The sequence below is a fragment of the Pelodiscus sinensis genome, chromosome 1, assembly GCF_052426305.1.
Source record: "Pelodiscus sinensis isolate ZL-2025 chromosome 1, ASM5242630v1, whole genome shotgun sequence".
NCBI lineage: Eukaryota > Metazoa > Chordata > Testudines > Trionychidae > Pelodiscus > Pelodiscus sinensis.
In genome coordinates, this window is record NC_143052.1 from 187,714,066 (window position 1) to 187,734,402 (window position 20,337).

The window sequence follows — 20,337 nt, forward strand, 5'->3', positions numbered from 1 at the left end:
TTATTTTCAAAAGCTTCAGGGGGTAGCTGAGTTAGTTTGTACATGATAAACTTAAAAAACAACAAATAGTCTAGTAGCACTTTAAAGACTAACAATACATGTAGCTGGTATCATAAGCTTTCATGGGCACAACACACTTCTTCAGATGACCAGAGTGTTGGATGTCCATAACTAAAATAAATAGGGGAGAAAGGGGGCAGGGAGAGAGGAAAAAAATGGGCGGGGGAGGGGGGAGAAAAACAAGAAAAGGTAGTGGGAATAAAAATATCAAGAGGAAAGCCGAGAGGGAATGTAACATTTACATTTTCAAATTTGACTGTGGTACAGGTTGAACCTCTCTATCCAGCACTCTATGGTCCAGCATCATCTGTGATCTGACATGATTTTAGTTAGCTGGATGTCCGCCAAGTTTTTGCACAATCCCATAAAGTTTGTTTACAGCCACCGGCTCTGACTCTTAGCATTCTGTGCTGTTATTTAGCTCTAATTTACCCTTCAAGATCTTCTAAGAGAACCCACATGTTGAACCCAGAGTGCTACAAACTTTGAGAGTGATAACTATTCATGTGAGTTTCAGAGAGGGACTAAAATCAAGCTTTTACAGTGGAAACTCAATTATAACTGGCTACTTTTATTATAAATGAGAAAGATAAAATTATCTATTGATAGAAAACATGACTTTGATACAACCACTGAAACTGCCCAAAGCACTTGTTTTACAATTTTAAAAATCTCACTTTCAACTACTGTCTCAATCCCACTTAGAAACTATACACACCATTAACAACTGAATTTCTTTTAGTCTATACCTGAAAATGATATATAAAAACAAGGTAATATTAATTGGGCATAGTTCCTTGCTTGTAGCTTTAAAATAAAAATAAGCATAAAGGAAAATGTGGAATGATATTGAAGCAAAATAAAACAAAAATAATTTTATCAGTGTTCAAGCAAAATCTCTTTGTTTAAATAATTGTTCACAAAAATCCATTCATTTAAAAATTGATAGCCCTTTGTATTTTAATGAGATTAATTTTAAACTAACATCACTGAATTTGTAATGATTGTATTGTCAGATGGCACAGATGAAAACTGATTTTTGAAATAAAGAAGAAAACATTAAGGCGACCTGCACATCCATCTTATTAGTTTTTATTAGCTATGAATACTATCTGCAAAATAGTTTTAAAACTTACATTTGCCAGTTACAAACATGTTTAAAAATTGAATTATGAAAATGTACAGTGTGGGATTTACATAGTCATACTACAAGAGCCCTTCTTTAGAAATTAATAGAAATGTGAACTTTTCACAAAAAAAATCTCAAGCTTAAAATGAACCTCTATGATGAAATTAGACATTTAAACATTTATCACAAACACTGAGGTTTACTAATGTGCTTGTTATTTACATAACAAGGGTGGGTCGCTTATTTATTTATTTCTAATGAGAAAAGGGTTGTTGGAGAGCTTCATCTTGGTCCCCACTTAATATCTTTTACACCATGAAACTGTCTTTTCAAAGCATGACTGTCTGCCCATTCTGAGTTTAAATAGGAGTCATCATTTTCTTCTAATTTCTGCAAAGAAAATTAATAAAGAAAGCTTTTATGAAATAATTAAAGAGAGACTTTGTTATTTTTGCTTCACTCTATGGCTGTGTCTACACTGGCACCCTTTTCTGTAAAAGGGATGCTAATGAAACACTTTGGAATTGCAAATTCCGCGGGGGATATTTAAATATCCCCCGCGGAATTTGCATGAACATGGCTTTCAAGTTGAAAGTAGGAATAAGGGATCTTGTGGAAAAGGGCTTATTTTCCGCAAGATCCCGTCTAGACTGGCGCTTTTCTCCGGCAAAACCCCGAGCCGGAAAAAAGCGGCAGCCATGTTCATGCAAATGCCGCGGGGGATATTTAAATATCCCCCGCGGAATTTGCAATTCCGAAGTGTTTCATTAGCATCCCTTTTACGGAAAAGGGTGCCAGTGTAGACACAGCCTATGTGTTTTTACGCAGCACAGTAAAATCACTTGTTACCTTGAGTTCCTCCTGCCTCCTGTAATAATACAACATCATCTGTTTTTGCTCTTCATTACTAATAACAGGTTCACGTGATGGGGCTCCTTGTCCTTTCTGAAAGTCAATTGATAAAAATTTTTCATGAGGTATGTTCAGTACAGAAAAGCACACAAGAATCTTAAAGTGCAAAGATAACAAAAATATTTCCTCAAATAGTAAGGCTTCTCAAAGTTTGCGGCTTTCTATAAGACAAAATAATCAACATTACGGTTTCACTTAACTGAGAAATATTTCTCTATTTTTGGGGTCCAATCACTCTACTTCTAGGGTCCAATTGTAGAATCAGTTATATTAAAATCAATGGGAGTTGAGAGCTTAAGGATTAGGCCTCTGCCCATTCTATCTATTTGAACTTAAAAATATCTAAAATTTCTACTATAATAGGAATTTAAATCTTTTAGAGTGCTTAATCCTATACTCACTGACATCAATGGACATGGGGAAGTCGGTGGATGTGACATACCTTGACTTTAGCAAAGCTTTTGATACAGTCTCCCACAATATTCTTGACAGCAAGTTAATGAAGTATGGCTAGGATAAATGAACTGTAAGGTGGACAGAAAGCCAGCTATTCTGTTGGGCCCAACAGGTAGTGATCAACAGCTTGATGTCTGGTTGGCAGTTAGTTTCAAGAGGATCACAGTTTTGTTCAACATCTTCATTAATGACCTGGATCAGGGGATGGATTGCACGCTCAGCAGGTTTGTGGACGACACTAAGTTAGGGGGAGAGGTAGATACATTGGAGGGTAGGAATAGGGTCCAGAGTGACCTAGACAAATTGGAGGATTGGGCCAAAAAGAAATCTGATGAAGTTCAACAAGGACAAGTGTAGAGTCCTGTACTGGGAATGAAAGAATCCCAAGCACTGTTACAGCCTGGGGACCGACTGGCTAAGTAGCAGTTCAGCAGAAAAGGACTTGGGGATTTCAGTGGATGAGAAGCTGGATATGAGTCAACAGTGTGTCCTTATAGGCAAGAAGGCTAATGGCATATTACTGTGCATTAGGATGAGCATTTCCAGCAGATCTAGAGAAGTAATTATTCCCCTTTATTCAGCACCGGTGAGGCCACATCTGGAGGACTGCATCCAGTTCTGGGTCCCCCACTATAGAAAGGATGTGGACACACTGGCGAGGGTCCAGCAGAGGGCAACCAAAATGATTAGGGGGCTGGAGCACAAGACCTGTGAGGAGAGGCTGAGGGCTATGGGCTTATGTAGTCTGCAGAAGAGTGAGGGGGTATTTGATAGCAGCTTTCAACTTCCTGAAGGGAGGTTTCAAAGAGGATGGAGAGAGGCTGTTCTCAGTGGGGAGGGATGGCAGAACAAGGAGCAATGGTCTCAAGTTACAGTGGGGGAGGTCTAGGTTGGATATTAGGAAAAACTATTTCTCTAGGTGGGTGGTGAAGCACTGGAATGGGTCACCCTAGGGAGATGGTGGAATCTCCATCCTTAGAGGGTTTTAAGTCCTGGCTTGACAAAACCCTGGCTAGGATAATTTAGTTGGGGTTGGTCCTACTTTGAGCAGGGGGCTGGACTCGATGACCTCCTGAGGTCTCTTCAAGCCCCAGGATTCTATGATACAAGAGCCACCACCCTGCCCTGCCAGTATGACTGGACCCCATCTCCCGTCCCACCCGTAGTCTCCTGCAGGATGGGAAAGTAGCACTCTCCTGGCAAGTGGGGAGTGCTGGACGCAGAAGGGCACCACATGAGCTGATGCTCTGCCCCACCACACAACCAAACCCCATCTCCTCTCCGACCCACAGGATCATGCCCTGGCAGGCCCCTTACCATGCCTGCCTTCAAACCACATGAGTCCAGATGTTCCTGTGAGAACTCTATTGTATACCTGCTGCACGGTGGCAATTTTAAGGCATGCCTTTGGCCTTGCACAGAACACATCTCCATAATCTTTAGAGACACCTTCACTATATGTTAACAGATTAGGTTTCAAGCTCCACAATATATCTCCCATAATGTGTGTCATTGTAACTTTTCATTACAGTGAGAACAGCAGGGAACTGCGTACTTCCCTAGGTCCAGCAGCTGCTTGGCTCGCACAAATCCGCAGGTGAAAATGAATAAGGGAAGACATGTTTAAATAGCAAATAAGAGTGGAGGAATACACTGCTAGAGGAGATGTGAGTAGAGCAGCAGGAAAGGAGAACATGCAGGGAACTGCAAATGCAGCACCAGGAGAAAAAGTCTTGTCATCCCTGATGTCTGTGATGGACTGCATGGCAGCTTTCCAAGAGGTGTACCTCAACAGGCTTCCCCTATCCCTTGCAGAACAACTTTCCCTCTTCACCCAGTTCCATAGCCTCCACATCCAGGGGCACCAGAACACCTGAGGGCAGGGAGGGAAGGCAGTAAAGAACTCAAGAGCAGCCTCACATTCAACCTCAAGTGTGTCGTGAAGTAAAAGGCTCTCCTTTCTGATTCCCTGCCCTCCCTCCCCCACCAAGAATCCCTCCATGGATGCCTCTGTCCCTGCTATGTTCCCTAAATAAAATAATGCATGATTTTTAAACAACAGCCTCTTTATTGCTCATATTCCAGGGGTTGGGTAGGGGATTACAAGCACACACAATGAATGCAGGGGCACCTCACTGAGAGCAATGTGCAGGACTCTCAAAACTCACCTTCATAAAACCTTCTTTCAAAGATTCTAATTTGCACTAGCCTGCACTGAGCTCTCCTTATTGCCCTGGTATCCGGTTGCTCAAAATCTTTGTCTAGGTGCTCTGCCTCAGCCACTCACCTGGCCAGATAACTTCTTCCCTTCTTCTCACAAAGATTATGGAGCACACAGCAGGCTGCCACCACAAAAGGAATGCTGAATTTGCTAAGGTGTAATCTAGTCAGTGGACCCCTAAACTTTCCCTTTAAACACCCAAAAGCATATTCAACCACCATTCTGCACTTGCTCAGCCTGTTTTTGAATTGCTTCTTATTGGAATCCAGGCTGCCCATGTACAGCTTCATGAGCCACAGGAGCAAGGCTGGATCACCAAGGATCACTACTGGCATTTCCACCTCTCCAATTCTAGTTTTCTGGTCTGGGAAAAAAGTTCCAGCTTGCGGTTTTCTGAAGAGGCACGAGTTCCTAAAGATGTGCGCATCATGCACATTTCCTGACCATCCCACGTTGAGGTGAGTTAAATGGCCCTGATAATCCATCAGCACCATCGAGAAGTACCCCTTGCGGTTTATGTACTCCTTGGCAAAGTGATTGGGTACCAATATAGGGATGTGCATTCTATCACTCCACCACTGTTAGGGAACCCCATCATGGCAAACCGAGCAACTATGGCATCCACGTTTCCCAGAGCACTAACCTCCATAGCAGAATGGTATTGATTGCTTTGGCTACTTGTATAACAGCAGCCCCCACTGTAGATTTCCCCACTCCAAATTGATTCTCAACTGACTGGTAGCTGTCTGGCATTGCAAGCTACCGCAAGGCAATTGCCACATGCTTCACCACTTCCAGAGCAGGTCTCATTTGGGTTTCCTGTGATTCAGGGTAGGGGAATGCCATTTGCAAAGTTCCATGAAAGTGGCCTTGCAAATTCAGAAATTTTGCAGCCACTGCTGATTGTCCCATACCTGCAATATTATGCAGTCCCACCAGTCTATACTTGTCTGACAGCACCAGAACCAACATTTCATTGTTTCCAGAAGGTCAAATGCTGGTAGCATTTCCAATTCACTCAACTCAAGGGCTTGTCTGAATAGCATGCCCCTGGAATACTGAGATTTGCCTCAATCTCTTCCTGAAGTGCCATGCATATGCTCTCGACATACTCCATTATTATGCACACCAAGGTAAACATCATTATCATAATGCTTTGATGCACCACAGGATCCACGAGGGGGTCCATACTCACGTGCTTTGGTATCTGCATGGGTAACCAAGGCCAAAAAGGGCATGAAAAAACTGTTTCCTGTCCATCTCAAACTAGGGGGAGAGAGTAGGCAAGTGCATTATGGGACGCTGATAACATGAACCCAAGAACCACATGCTGCACAGTTTTGGTCCCAACGTATACCAGGAGCATAACCTCAAGTGCAAAGTGGCGCATGCACTGTGGAATAGCTACTCATAGTGCATCGTTTTCAAAGTTGACAGCAGTCTCTCTACTGGGGATGCACTACTTTGAACTATGTTGAATTCTTGCACACAGTTGGAACATAGATCCTCAACTTGACATAAATCAGGTGGTAAAATATCAACCTTAATACATTCTATCTTATCTCGTAACGTAGACATGGCCTGAACACTTCAGAAGTAAGAGTTTAAGACAGACCTTTCTCACTTTGTATGTCCTCCTGGAGAAGAAGCAACACACTAAGCATTTATCAGGGATGTAACCCCTCCGAGACAAAAAGGGCTGCTTGAATGATTCATTGAACAGAAAAACTTTTGAACCTTCAAGGCTTTGTTTCAGCCATAAACCTAGAGACCTTCTTGTACTGGGGAAATCCCAAGCACAAATAAATTTTGCCTTAAAAAAAAAAAAATAAAAAAAAATAAAGAGGGCTGAAGGGTATAAAATAGGGAAAAAATTAAACATTTGTTCTCTCTCTGTCTCTCTCACACCCACATACAAAGTCACACAATGCTCAGAAAAGTAGTACTGATTTCTGTCTAGAGGCCAGTCTGTCACAAGGAACTTAAGAATTCTTGGGTACATTCACCCTATATGACCTCAGCTGTTGAGGATGGGGAGGAGGGAAGGGAGATAGTGGATGGCGTGGGCTTCCAAGGTGCAGGCACAGCCGTAACCGACACTGGTGGCCAAAAAAATCTGACCTTGCACAGGGAATGCACATATATCAGAAACAGAATCCATGAAGACAATTACTTAAAGAACAAATGTTTTATCTCGACTTCCATCAAATAGCAGTTTTTATTTAATTTTTTAGTCTAATGCAAATCTCAATATCTGCAATTTTTGGTTGACCTTTCAAAAGTATATTCTGGGGTTGATGCAGGATTTCACTGCTGACTAAAGGAATTAATAAAAAAGAAGACTTTTGACATTTGAAACCTTTAAGCCAGGGCTACTCAACTTTGGAAGCCCTGGGGGCCATAATGATACTGACAGTACATGCCAAGGGCCGCAACTTAAGTGTGGTTGCATATATACATGCAAAAATATATGCAAATAGCTTCTTTTACACTGACGGACAAGACTACACAACACACAGGCCTGATTTAAGTCAGTTCTGCTGATTTTAATAAAATGCAATAGTTATCAGATTTCCACCTATATGATAGCACTTTTAATGAGCAATGACAGTCCAGAAATGTAACTACTAAAACACATATCAACAGAAAACCATTATATTGACTACTGTTTTGTTTTGGCTCCCACCCGCGGGCTGTGTGCCGCACCCCATGTAAACCCAAACTGCACCATGGGCCACAAACAAATGGGCCGCATGTGGCCCACAGGCTGAGTGTTGAGTAGCCTTGCTTTAAGTCAATCTTGATTTTATATCATTAAGGGCTTGCCTACACTTCCCGGAAGACTGTAGCTCTGGAGGTCGATCTTCTGGCATTCGATTTGATAGGTCTAATAAGGACTGGCTAAATCAAAGGCTGAGGGCACCCCACCAATCCCAGTACTCCTTGCAATCATGAAGAGTAAGGCAAGTTGATGGGAAAAACCTCCCATCAACCTCCTGCTCTGGGGCCACCTCAGAAAAAGAAAATGGATGCACGGTACATCGACTCTAGCTATGCAATTCTTGTAGCTGGAGTTACATATCTTGCACCACTGTAGACCTGGCCTAAAACACAGAGGCTGAAATTAACCAGATCCATTTTCCAGCTCTATTAGAAATGCTCTGCTGTAAAAAAGTCAGTGCTGAATCATATGTAGAAACTGACAGTAATACTCACTTTCTGTATCTTGACAATGATTTTAGTTTTCTCATTTTTTCCTACAAAGTCTGAAAGTTTGTTTGTTCTTTTTAACTCCTTTGCTGCCCACCACAACTGTGCCTCGGACTCTTCGATAACCTCAAGTCCAGCCTACGACAATTATAGTTTGCAAGAAAAAATACAACACTAGTAATTTTTGCATAAAAAGACTATTGCAGCAATCTACTACCACAGTCAGTTTGTAAAATAATCCCTATTTGAGAGTACCAGAAAGGACAGATAATATTTAAACATTCTCTTGGTTTTACACTCTGTCTTTATTAGAAGAAAGTTACTGCTGTATCTGTCTTTCTCTGATCTTCATCTATACTGCCTTGGTTCCTACAAGACAGTATTACTTTACTCAATTCTGATTGCAGTTTTATCTCTCGAAGGGTATGTCTACACTACAAAGTTAATTCAAACTAACAGCCGTTAGTTTGAATTAACTTTAATAGCATCTATACATACAAACCGCTAGTTTGAACTTAATTCGAACTAGCGGAGCGCTTAATTCGAACTAGGTAAACCTCATTCTATGAGGACTAATGCCTAGTTCGAATTAAGTAGCTCGAATTAAGGGCTGTATAGCCACTTAATTCAAACTAGTTGGAGGCTAGCCCTTCCCAGGTTGCCCTGGTGGCCACACTGGGCCAAACCAGGGAAACTCTTCTGCCCTCCTCCCGGCCCCGGAGCCCTTAAAAGGCCATGGTCTGGCTATGGTGCTTATGCCAGTTGCAAGCCTACCAGCACCCAGCTAGCAGACCTTGCACCTGGCACATGATGAGCCAGCCACCCGCTGCCACCCAGCCCTCCGCCTCTTCCCAGGACCAGGCTGGTGGTTCCCAGGAGCCTGCCCGGGGCTGCAAGAGGCGGGCACCCACCTGGTTTAGTGCGGCGATCGTGGACCTCATCGAGGTTTGGGGGAAGCCTCCAACGTCCACGACCTCCACACTAGGCACAGGAATGCAGCCGTCTAGGGCAGGATAGCTGCCAGCCTGGCCACCAAAGGCCACATGCGAACCCAGGAGCAGGTTTGCATGAAAATCAAGTTGGTCCAGTGAGATCCCCGACCCTGAGCCCTGAGCTTAGAACGTAAGAATGGCCGTACTGGGTCAGACCAAAGGTCCATTTACCCCAGTAGCCTGTCTGCCAACAGTGGCCAACACCAGGTACCCTGGAGGAGATGGACCGAAGACAATGACCAAGCGCTTTTGTCTTGTGCCATCCATCTCCAGCCTTCCACAAACAGAGTCCAGGGACACCATTCCTACCTCCTGGCTAATAGCACTCCATGGACCCAACCTCCATGAATTTACCTAACTTCTCTTATAGAACTCTGTTCTAGTTCTAGCCTTCACAGCCTCATGTGGCAAAGAGTTCCACAGGTTGACTACGTGCTGTGTGAAGAAGAACTTTCGCTTATTAGTTTTAAACCTGCTGTCCGTTCATTTCATTTGGTGTCCTCTAGTCCTTCTATTATGGGAACTAATGAAGAACTTTTCTTTATTCACCCTCTCCACACCAGTCATGCTTTTATAGACCTCTATCCTATCCCCCCTCAGTCTCCTCTTTTCTAAGCTGAAAAGTCCCAGTCTCTTTAGCCTCTCTTCATACGGGACCTGTTCCAAACCCCTAATCATTGTAGTTGCCCTTTTCTGAACCCTTTCTAAGGCCAAAATATCTTTTTTGAGGTGAGGAGACCACATCTGTACACAGTACTGAAGATATGGCATACCATAGTTTTATACTTCCCCTCTTCCTTCTTCCCCTGGCTTCCCCCTTCCAGCTCCCTCCTCCCAGGTTTCCCCCTCCCCTTTCCCACCCTCTCTCTTCCCCTCTCCCGCCTCCTTTTCTCAGTCTCCCCAGAGCTTAATCCCCCCCACCCCGTTTTGTTAAATAAAGAGAGTTTCTATTTTTGAACATGTGTCCTTTATTTTTTACATCAGGAAGGGGGGCTAGGGAAGGGTAAGTGGAAGGAGGTGTGGGGCACAAGCCCCGATGGAGAGGACTGGGGTGGCTCTGCGGGCTCCTCGAGGTGGAAGCTCTCCTTCAGGGCGTCATGGATCCTGACAGCCCCCTGACTCACCCCCCCCCCCAGATGACAGCCTGCAGCAAGCGCAGCCGGGCTGATGGCCGAGTGCTATGATGTACCCAGTGTGGACACTCAGGGCACTCCAAGTCGGGACTGCTTTGCTGTCCCTCATCGAGGTAGACAAGCAAGTGGGGAACCTTGAGAACTGTCTGTCCCGGGTGGGGGTCGGGTCCGTTTAAGCACAGCCCTCGGCTAGCCTGAGGCAGCAGCTCCACACTCTAAGTCCTAACCTGATGCCCTGCCAGCACTGGTTCCGGCCAGCCTTAACTTCGGTTCAGGGTCATGCTATTTTGAATTAGCAAAATGCTAATTCGAATTAGTTTTTAGGTCTAGATGCACTAATTCGAATTAGCTTAGTTCGAATTAACTAATTCAAATTAAGTTGGTTCGAATTAGTGCTATAGTGTAGACATACCCAAAATGTTTAATTCTCACAACTGGTGTTATAAAAGATATCAGCTATGTAAAATGGACAGCCAAATAAAGTTATGTGAACTCACATCTATATGGGGCAATCCAACTGAATATATGTTTGTTAATCTTATTTTCAATTAATTAATGTATTGATGCTTCATGTACTTTTTAAAAGCTCTAGAGACAAAAATATTTAGAAACCAACAACTAATCAGAACACATGCAAGAAAATCCAATAATCAGTGTTACATACAATTTTCTCCTTTTCTAGGAGCATAACTTGAACTCAGATACAGTATGGTACCCAGCCAAATATGTTACTACATACATGAGTTCCTGACAAGTCTTCTTTGTCTTCAAACTCCATTCTAATTGGATCATGTGGAGGCAATCCCATTGGATAAACAATCATTACAGCTCCTCGGAGCTGGTCCAGTGCATCTTTCACCATCTCCATATTAACACACACATTAGCTTGAACTTGTTTCTGAGATACAGACAAGAGCCATTGTTAAAATTTACACGAAGTAATTCAGTTAGGAGGAAAGCATCTGTTTTGCAATCAGTTCATAATGTTAAACAGTGTGATATTAAATGAAACCAACTGGCCAAAGAGAAACTTTGTTAGAGCAAATCATTCATAGTTTCTCAAATATCCATTAAATGTTGTTAAATGTAATACATAACAGAACTTAAGAACATTTCTGCTGTAGGTGTCTATGGAACACAGGCATTCAAATAAGCCTGCAGATAACTGTAGAAACTGGAGGGAGAAATCTCTTATTTTGACTATTTGTGATTCATGAACAAAAGTTTAAAAAGTAGCAAAATCGAAGTAGGATTAGGGAAGGTGCCCTATAGCCCTGAAACTTCAAATAAAAGAGCACATGCAAATAAGACAAGAATGAGCAATGCAGCTCATATTGGGATTTGTAGCAGCACAGACACTTAATGGCCATATGACTGGAACAGAAGCAAGATGGATGAAAGAATATTTTTTATTGGACTAACTTCTGTTGGCAACCTGAAGAAAAGCACTGTGGAGGCTTGAAAGCTTGTCTCACCCATCAACAGAAGCTGTTCCAGTAAAAGATATTACCTCACCCCCTTTGCCTCTACTATCCTGGGACTGACACCACTCCAACACTGCACACAGCATATCATAGAATAATCACTGAACAGAATCAGCAGCTGAAACAAACTGCCTCAAAGTTTTCAATAAGGGAGTTATAAAAAAGGAGTCCAAAAGAATGATGCGTCCTTGTGAACGTTACTAACCTCATTAGCTGCTAAGTCCAATATATTGCTCCCCAATCTGTAAGACCAAACTTGGCAAGAAAAGTACCATATGGGCTTATTGTCATCATTACGGACTGATAATTTGAAAACAAATTAACCTTCAATCCCAAATAAGTTGAATATACTTTTAGGCACTTAGCTATAAATAAGAGTTTTCATCTTTCATCCAAAAGTAATTCAAAGCACTTCACAAAATATATAAACAATTTCAACGCACTACTTATATGCAGCATCCTCCAGGGTGAAACACAGCAATGCTATGTAATAGTTATGGTCAGGAAATGGAAATATAGTATTCAAATGCAAATTTCACACAGGCATTATTCTAGAGCAGAGACCCAGTTTACAGGGGTCAATTTAGCAAGGGATCCAAAATTACATTTCAGCAATATACTAATAATCTACTTGATATTTAGAAATTATATTCCTAAGAGATCTCATATACAGTAAGACTCCAACTGTCTGGCATCCCAATAGTTCGGCACCAACTGGAACCCGGAAGTGCTCCAGCCAGCCGGACAACTGGAGCTGCTCACGCAGCTTCCCCAAGTCTGCTGCTGCCGCTGCTGAAACTGACCAGCAAGCAGAGCAGCTGGGATGCTGCCCGGTTGGTCCTGCAGCGCTGCCCCTCACCCGCCGCTTGGCAGCACCCCAGTTGCTCTGTCCCACGACTTCCCCAAGTCCGCTGTTGGTCAGTTTCAGCAGCGCTGGCCCCAAACATGGCCAGTGTGAGCCAGTCAGCACCTCTCAGGCTCTGCCTACAAGGTTAAGCAGCCAGCACTTCCCAAAATGCCCCGGAGTTCCTCACATCTCCTCCCTGAGAGCTAGAAAAGTTAACACCCTATACCCATCTGTTCCAGCCAGCCCATCTGCTTATGTCTTTCAGTGCTCACCCCGCCTGGGAGATGCCTCACCGTTGTGGAGCGTGTTCCCAGTGGAGGCCATGTTGAAAGGACCCCACCTGCAGGCCGCGTGTTAAAGCCTGCGTAAACCCAAACCACATTGCGAGCCGCAAACAAATGGGCCACATTCCTGTTAGTAGCCCTACAAGTAGTTGGTAAGCTGAGCAATACCCATGGCTGGCAAGAAGGTGCTATCATATATGACTTGGCACCAGAGAACAAAAAAAAAAAAAAAACAAAAAAAAATCCACAGGATTCATTAACACTCAAATCTGAATAAATCTGAACAGCATTAATGTTGCTATAGATCTAGAGCAATCTCTAGCCTAAAAGATATATCAATTAGTATATCTATTTTAAAACTTAATGGGACTAGAAAAAGAAATATAAATCCTCATGATTTGCAACATTTCTCAGTCAACTTGTATTTTAGAAGAATTTCAAAAGGAAAAGTATATGACTAAAAAGTCGTTGTTGCATTTATGCTTTGCTGTGGAACAAGTAGTGTGTCAATGAAAAATATACAGATATTCTTAAAATGTAACCGAATAACTTATGCCTCAGTCCTGCAAAGACTTGTGCACATGCCTAGTTCTGCTGAAATCAATGTTGCTACACATGATTAAATTCAAGCATTTGGATAAGCCTTGAGAGGATCATGGCCCAAATTATCTATGGTATGAAAAAGTGGAAGCATAGAACCGGAAGGGTTCCCTGTGTCATTGAGTCCAATCTCTTGTTACCGTAGCCCCTTCATTTCAATTACTTTAATATTTACTCTATATGCAAAACTACGGCACACTACATGAATGTGCAAAAGGTGTTTTAATCTACACATTTCTGAATATAGTTAATTTTTCACGGGAAAACAAACATTCACTCAAACAATGTATCAATAACAAACAGAAAATGACGAGCATGCAGGTGGAATATAATGTGATTTAGTTATTCAATGCAAAGCTTGAGATACCAGGATTCACTCACTGTTTAATATCTGTACCATATTTTTGATAAATTTAGTGCTACTTTAAAATCTTACCTTAGATATTAGCGCTTTAGCTTCTTCTACTGTCTTTTTTAAAACTTCTTTCATTTTCTCATTTGGAGCTTAAAAACAATATATGAATCTTTAATACAATATATTAACATTTCTTGCTATAAATATCTGCCTAAAAATGCCATCTCTTAGCAAGTAAGCAAGTTAATTTACATGCTACTAAATCATGAATGCAGAAGACGATACTTCTTTTTATTTTATTTATAAATCTATGAATTCATAATCAAGTTTCTTGATTGTACTCTAAACAAGAAACAAAACAACCAAGGGTAAGATTTAGACATGCACCCAGAAGGTCACCTTTGATTGGGCTTTGCCTTTTAAATGGTCTTGATATACTGAATGCAATTTCAAAGAAAAGCTTGACTCCCTTGTATTACTGTTGGCTCATTTTGTACATATTATTTTCATCATTCTATAGGGTGTAAAATTCTGAGCTATATTTTAATGGGAACTACAGCTTTAAATATATTGAGCTGGAATGTTAAATGTGCTTACATGAATACAAATGCCAAAGGGGTAGCCATGTTAGTCAATTTCAGCAAAAACAACAAGGCATCTTAAAGACTAACACACTGATATATCTATAAGTTTTCATGGGCTGGAGCTTACTTTGTCAGGTGTGTTGTTGTTTTTGATTGCATGAATATAACTTTCAAAAATTAGAAAAAGAAGAAAATAGAAACTAGCAGGCCTTCCTCCTTCTGCTAAGGTAATTACTAGTGTTGGGCTCAGAAACTAAAAATAGGAAACAGTCTCTTCTGTGATCTCGCCTTCGCAGTGAGAAAGAGAAGGAAGCTGCCTGATTTCAAAGAAGATAAGGTGAGAGACAAGTAGAGAGACAGAGGGAAGAGAAGTCTCAGAGGCATAGTTGTGTTAGTCTGTAACTTTAAAAATAACAAGTAGTCCTGTGGCACCTTAGAGACTAACAAAAATATACAGAATCATGAGCTTTGTGGGTTGTTCCCACAAAAGCTTGATTCTATATATTTTTGTTAAGAGCTACTCAACTTTGGAAGCCCCGGGGAACACGACGATACTCACAGCACATGCTGAAGGCCTCAAATGAAGTGTGGTTGCATATACATGCAAACAGCTTCTTTCACACTGATGGGCATGAATACCAAGATTAAGCCTTAAGCCGTAGCACTGGACCCAAACGTGGCCAGTGTGAGCCAGTCAGCACCTCTTAAGCTCTGCCCACAAGGCTAAGCAGCCAGGACCTCTCACAATGCCCTGGTGCTCCTGGCATCTGCTCTCCTAGAAACACCAACATCCTGTACCAATCTGTTCCAGCCAGCCCATCCGCTTGCGTCTTTCAATTCTCATCCCACTTGGGAGATGCCTCACTGTTGTGGAGCGTGTAACCACTGGAGGCCACGTTCAAAGGATCCCACCTCTGGGTCATTGTTGAGCCCTGCTTAAACCCAAACCGCACCGTGGGCCACAAACAAACAGGCTGCGGGCCACACGTGGTCCGTGGCCTGCGTGTTGAGTAGCTCTGCTAAGATGTCACAGGATGACTTATTTTTAGAGAGGGAGAAGCTTAAATAAGGCCTGAAGCCATCTAATGAATGAGGAGAAGAATACATTTCAAATACCTAGTCATGAACTAAATAAGGCTTGGGTCCTGTATAAAAAACACTGTGTTATGTTATTTATAAGGGTACATCTACACTGCATGGTTATTTCAGGATACCAGAAGTATCCCAAAATAGCTACTCCACGTCTACACAAGTTGCCTGTTATTTCAAAATATTTTTTGAAATAACGAGCAATTTCACCATCTCAGGAAACCTCATTGCACGAGGGTTAAGGGATGGCTCGAAATAGTTCATTTTCAAAATTTGGCGCTGGGTAGATACGCCAAATTTCAAAATAAGCTATTTTGAAATAAGATATGCAATTTGCATAACTGCATATCTTATTTTGATTTTAAGGTACTGTGTAGATGCATCCAAACCATATTCAGGGATTGAATAACTGCTGCACAAAATCAACCTTAATTCTGAAATGTCCTAATTTTTTAGTATTTGAATTCACAATCTTATTGCTCTTTTAACAAGGATAAAAGAGTAGCCAAGATGTGGCAAGTCTAATTTATTGAAATTGCAGACAGACAAACAGTTTCTCTGAGCTTAACTGCTGCCACATACACTTAAATGAGCCTTTTAAAATCTCCATTTATACATAACTTTATAATTACTTACTTTACAGGAAATGGACTATCAGATATTCCAACTGGTATAATTTTAACTCGTTATTTCTCTCATTTAAGAGTTTTGAGATTAAATGAGAGGTTTGTCATTATGAAATTCAACAGCATTTAGTCAAAATATCAAATAATTTTAAGTTCCTCATGAAGTCACATCTTAGTTATGCATGTTTACGATGTGTTTACCATGTCCATTCCTTCGTCCAATTTCATCCTTTTTAAAGACACTTCCACCACTTGGTACACATTTATGTGCCCATTCATCCTTCAATTTCAAATCTTCAATTTGTTCATCTGTCAGTCCTTGCATATTAGGAGGCAAGAAGACACCATGTTCTGCCAGCTCCTCCATTTCTTAAAAAAAAAAACCAAGGTCAGAGTATAGAAGCAAAAAACGACGTTACTTTGAAGGCACTCATTTGAACAACATGCACCTATCATAAATTTTTCATGATACTCCACTACAAAAACTTTGTAGATGAAAGGTCACCAAATCTTTATTGCTAGATTTCTGTTTTTTAAAGAGCTGCAAAGATGAAATTTTGTAAGTACATATACATTAGTGCCACCTGCTGTTTTGCTACCACCACCTTTTTCTATGGATAACTCCTAAATCTTCTTTGTTTAATTTAACATTTCAAATGTGTTTAACTATTAAAAAAAAGAAGCACAACAATACTTTACCATATACAGTTTAATAATAAAAACGTTTGAATGGAAAACAATGGCTGTTGCAATCTATGAAGGAAGAGAAGATAAAACACCAATGTACTGGCATTTGTTTTTTGCCAACATTTAGACTTTGTGCTTCCGGAAAATGTAGTTGCATTTTGATATCCTGAGTTATAAATTGAAATGCTGTTTCTGCATTAAGTCAGGTCTAAGAAGTTTTGAGAACTGTTTTAATGATCTGTAAAACAACATGAGGTATCAAAATAATGTAAGTTGAAATAAACAAAAATGTTTTAACTCTACTCTGAAATAGGCAAAAAGCAACCCAGACCTGTGACTGACAAAAGAAGCGACAATTCTTGATTATGCCAGCTAAAAGGAACACATACAAATACGTACAAGTGCTGATTCAGACGCTAGAAGTGAGGAAAGCACATGACTGATGTTTCATTCAGAAGCATAGGTGACAAAGATAAATGAAACTACTTGATCCTCTGCCCTGGCTAAAGCATCAGCAGCAGTGACTGCCATATAGGGTCTCTTTTTGTGCTTCATTTCTCCATTAATTTAAGAGAAAAAGGACTGCTCAAAGAACAGAGTGTTAGTCTGAGATTTGGAAGACCCAGGCTCAATTTTTTGGATTTTTTTTGTTTGAAAAAAAACAAAACAAAGCATAAATTCTGAATCAGGATGAAACATCAAAAAATGCATGAATGAATGTATGCACATATACATACATAAATCCAGGATAGCTCTGGGGTCAAAGAAGCTGCCTCTCCACTTCCAAAGCTATGAAGGAAACTAAGCCTTTGATTTTCAGCAAAACTGACATTTTCCTGTCAAAAATTTCAGTTTTAGAAAAGCATGTATTTTTTGTTTGAAAACCATTCTGATGAAAAATGTTGATCAGCTCTACTTCAGTTCCCAGTTGTACCACTGGCTTCCCTGTGCTCCAGAGTCTGATGCTCTATACTTGAGTTCGCTGGAGATCCCACTACACCACCCAACCTTTGGCAGGTCCCTTGTGCTACCTTCCTAATGCTGGAGCCAGCTTCATCCCTGGGGCATCCTTATCCTCCTAAGTTGCCCAGGGCAACTAACTCTCTCTATGCTTCAGTTCCCCAACCATGAGATAAGGACGGAAGTACTTGGCTACTGCACATTAACTAGGAAGCTTTCAGGTACTGTGGTAATGGGGCCACATCCGTACAACAGACAGAATTCCTGGTCACTTGTCTGGTATATGGCTCTGGCTAGTACCTGAGCAAATACGCTGCACTTTGAGCCTGCTATTGTAGATCCTGGCAACCTGCTGGGTTAAGTCTTCCATAGAGATGCTGCATGTTGTTTCCAGCAGGAATTGGCTCTCGTCGCCCCGCTTCACGTGGAGCTGAACCATCTCTGCAGACACAGGCAGGAGATGGGCGTGGTGGCTCCAGTTCCCTGTCAGACCAGAGAGAAAGAGAGAGTGAGAGATCTGGGGGCACAGGCGACGCTCCCCACCTTGCAGCAAGGGACAAGCAACTTCCCTTCGCAGAGCGGAGTGGGAGGAGGAGGGGCCGGGAAATCCTGTCGCGCTCAGGCACCGAGGTGTGTGTATGGGGGGGGGGCGGGCACGAGGCCTCCGTGGAGGCCTGTGGGGCGAACGGGGGGGGCATACAGGGATGGGGGGAGGGGGCTGCGCCTCCCCGCCGCCTCACCCGTCTCGGGGGTCGCTGCGCAGCGGCACGAGCCGGCGGTTGCGTCAGAAGCAGCCGCCCCTCAGAATTGCAGCCTTAGGGTTTACTGAGCATGCGCACTACCTGGGCCGGTGTCCGATCCCAGAGCCCCCCGCGAAAGGCCGGGCTGCAGCCCCCGCGCCCGCGCCGCCGCGTCCCTGGAAACCAACCGTCGCGAAGGGGGAGGGGCGGTGCTTAGATCCCGTCAGGCCACATCCCGGGAGCCTCCGCGAATGGCCTCAGGTCGCCCCGCGCCTGCGCGCGGGCAGCACGTGACTAAATACATGACGCGCGCAGCAAATGCCTCCCGCTCTGCTGTGTTTGCGCTTGGCACGCGGGGCGGGGCCCATGCAGCGCAGGCTAGAGCCGACACTGGCTAAGTTAAAGCCTCCTCGGTTCATCTTGGCTGCGGGACCAGCTCTTGGGAACGTGTCATGTTTTGTGTGAGCCTGGGTGTAGCCAAAGGGCCCAGGAAAGTTGGGTCCTTGGTGAACAAGCAGCTCAGCTTGAAAAACTAGTAAAGAAATCAGAGGGCAAGGGAAAAAAGACATTGTAAGTTGCCGATACTGCACTGGCACAGCCAAACAGGCCTCCGCAGTGCTGTGAGCGGATGGAACCACCATCCTTTTGTGCACCCATAGCTTCTCTGGGCAAAGGGACACGGTGTTCAAAATGTGACTACAGCAAGGGTTGGAGAAGCAATGGAGTTGACTGGGCCTTTTGCGGCACCTACCATATTCTGAGAACTGTCAGGAGTGTGGCCACCACTATTTTAACAGCAGCACTACCAATAGTGGAATGACTGGTGTATACCAAGCCACTGACATTTTTGCTTCTCTGTGGAGTATGCGATGACTGTGGTGAAGAAATACCAGAGTTCTGGCGACAGTAGGCTACTGACTACTGCAGTAGGCCAACAGTGCAACAAGTGTGAATATAAAACCTTGTGATACCATTTTTTTTTTTGATTTTTTAAAAATAAAAGATGTCAGCTTTTTAAAAAAATGGCAGAAAGAAGCCCAGACAGCATGGTATTGGTAATATTCAGGAGGGTAAGTTCAGGGCTGTCTCTTTTTCCAGACATGTGTATTATGAGTGTTACCCTGTGTCTGCTGGGCAGATGTCAGAAGTTGCCTCAGTACATAGAAAGGAATATAACCCTGGCCTAACAATATAGCACATCTCAAAGTGCCCAAAACACAATCACTTTGGATGACTGCAGCCATCACTAGTGTACAACAGCAAACCTCAGGCTGGCTATAGCAGGGATCAATGTGCATTCACTGTGAATAGGGGATCTTAGTGGGAAAAATACCTACTTTGTGGAAAAAACACACTCCACGGCTATGTCTAGACTAGCAAGTCTTTTCGCAAAAGCAGCTGCTTTTGCAGAAAAACTTGCCAGCTGTCTACACTGGCCGCTTGAATTTCCACAAGACCACTGATGATCTCATGTAAGAAATAGTGTGCTGCTCCCGTTCGGGCAAAAGCTTTTGCACAAAAGGGCCAGTGTAGACAGCTTAGATTTGTTTTGCGCAAAAAAGCCCTGATCGCGAAAATGGTGATCGGGGCTTTTTGCGCAAAGTGCGTCTAGATTGGCACGGACGCTTTTCTGCAAAAAGTGCTTTTGCCGAAAAGCGTCCGTGCCAATCTAGATGCTTTTTTCCGCAAATGCTTTTAATGGAAAACTTTTCCGTTAAAAGCATTTGCAGAAAATCATGCCAGTCTAGACGTAGCCCACATGAAATAGCTGCAACTTCTAACATAATATACTAAATCTGAGAGAGGGGGCCTGTCTGATCGAAGATCATTGCAAATTGGGCACTTACATTATACTTCCACCTCTCTGTTATATTCAATAAAAAGCAATTCACCATGTACCGTGACAATTATCTAAATGTAAAAAATGTGATTAAGATTCTGCAAAAGCTACAAGTTTTAAAAGGACAT

At 42.6% G+C, this 20,337-nt stretch overlaps 1 protein-coding gene across 3 annotated transcripts; it reads right to left on the bottom strand.

Moving 5' to 3' along the window:
* Positions 1–1,136: 1,136 nt before the first annotated feature.
* On the bottom strand, positions 1,137–18,684 carry CFAP298 (cilia and flagella associated protein 298). Of its 3 annotated transcripts, none has more exons than XM_089773704.1 (8): positions 18,558–18,684; positions 17,930–18,112; positions 16,184–16,351; positions 13,765–13,832; positions 10,853–11,011; positions 7,995–8,126; positions 2,039–2,134; positions 1,137–1,579 (listed from the first exon to the last, which is right to left on the bottom strand). In XM_089773704.1, exons 2-8 carry the CDS (start codon positions 18,066–18,068, stop codon positions 1,472–1,474), a joined length of 870 nt encoding a protein of 289 aa, XP_089629830.1. In that variant the 5' UTR covers positions 18,069–18,112; positions 18,558–18,684; the 3' UTR covers positions 1,137–1,471. The 3 variants fall into 3 exon arrangements, with proteins under 3 accessions (XP_089629830.1, XP_089629829.1, XP_089629827.1); XM_089773703.1 differs by having other exon boundaries at positions 18,472–18,623; XM_089773701.1 differs by lacking the exon at positions 18,558–18,684 and adding an exon at positions 18,370–18,521.
* Positions 18,685–20,337: the final 1,653 nt, after the last annotated feature.

Coding starts and splice junctions, on each gene's coding strand:
- CFAP298 (XM_089773704.1), bottom strand. CDS start 18,068: ATGGTTCAGCTCCACGTGAAGCGGGGCGACGAGAGCCAATTCCTGCTG. Junction 13,833..16,183: donor TGGACGAAGGAATGGACATG/GTAAACACATCG, acceptor ATTGTTTTTAAG/CTCCAAATGAGAAAATGAAA. Junction 1,580..2,038: donor GGAGGCAGGAGGAACTCAAG/GTAACAAGTGAT, acceptor TTTTCTTTGCAG/AAATTAGAAGAAAATGATGA.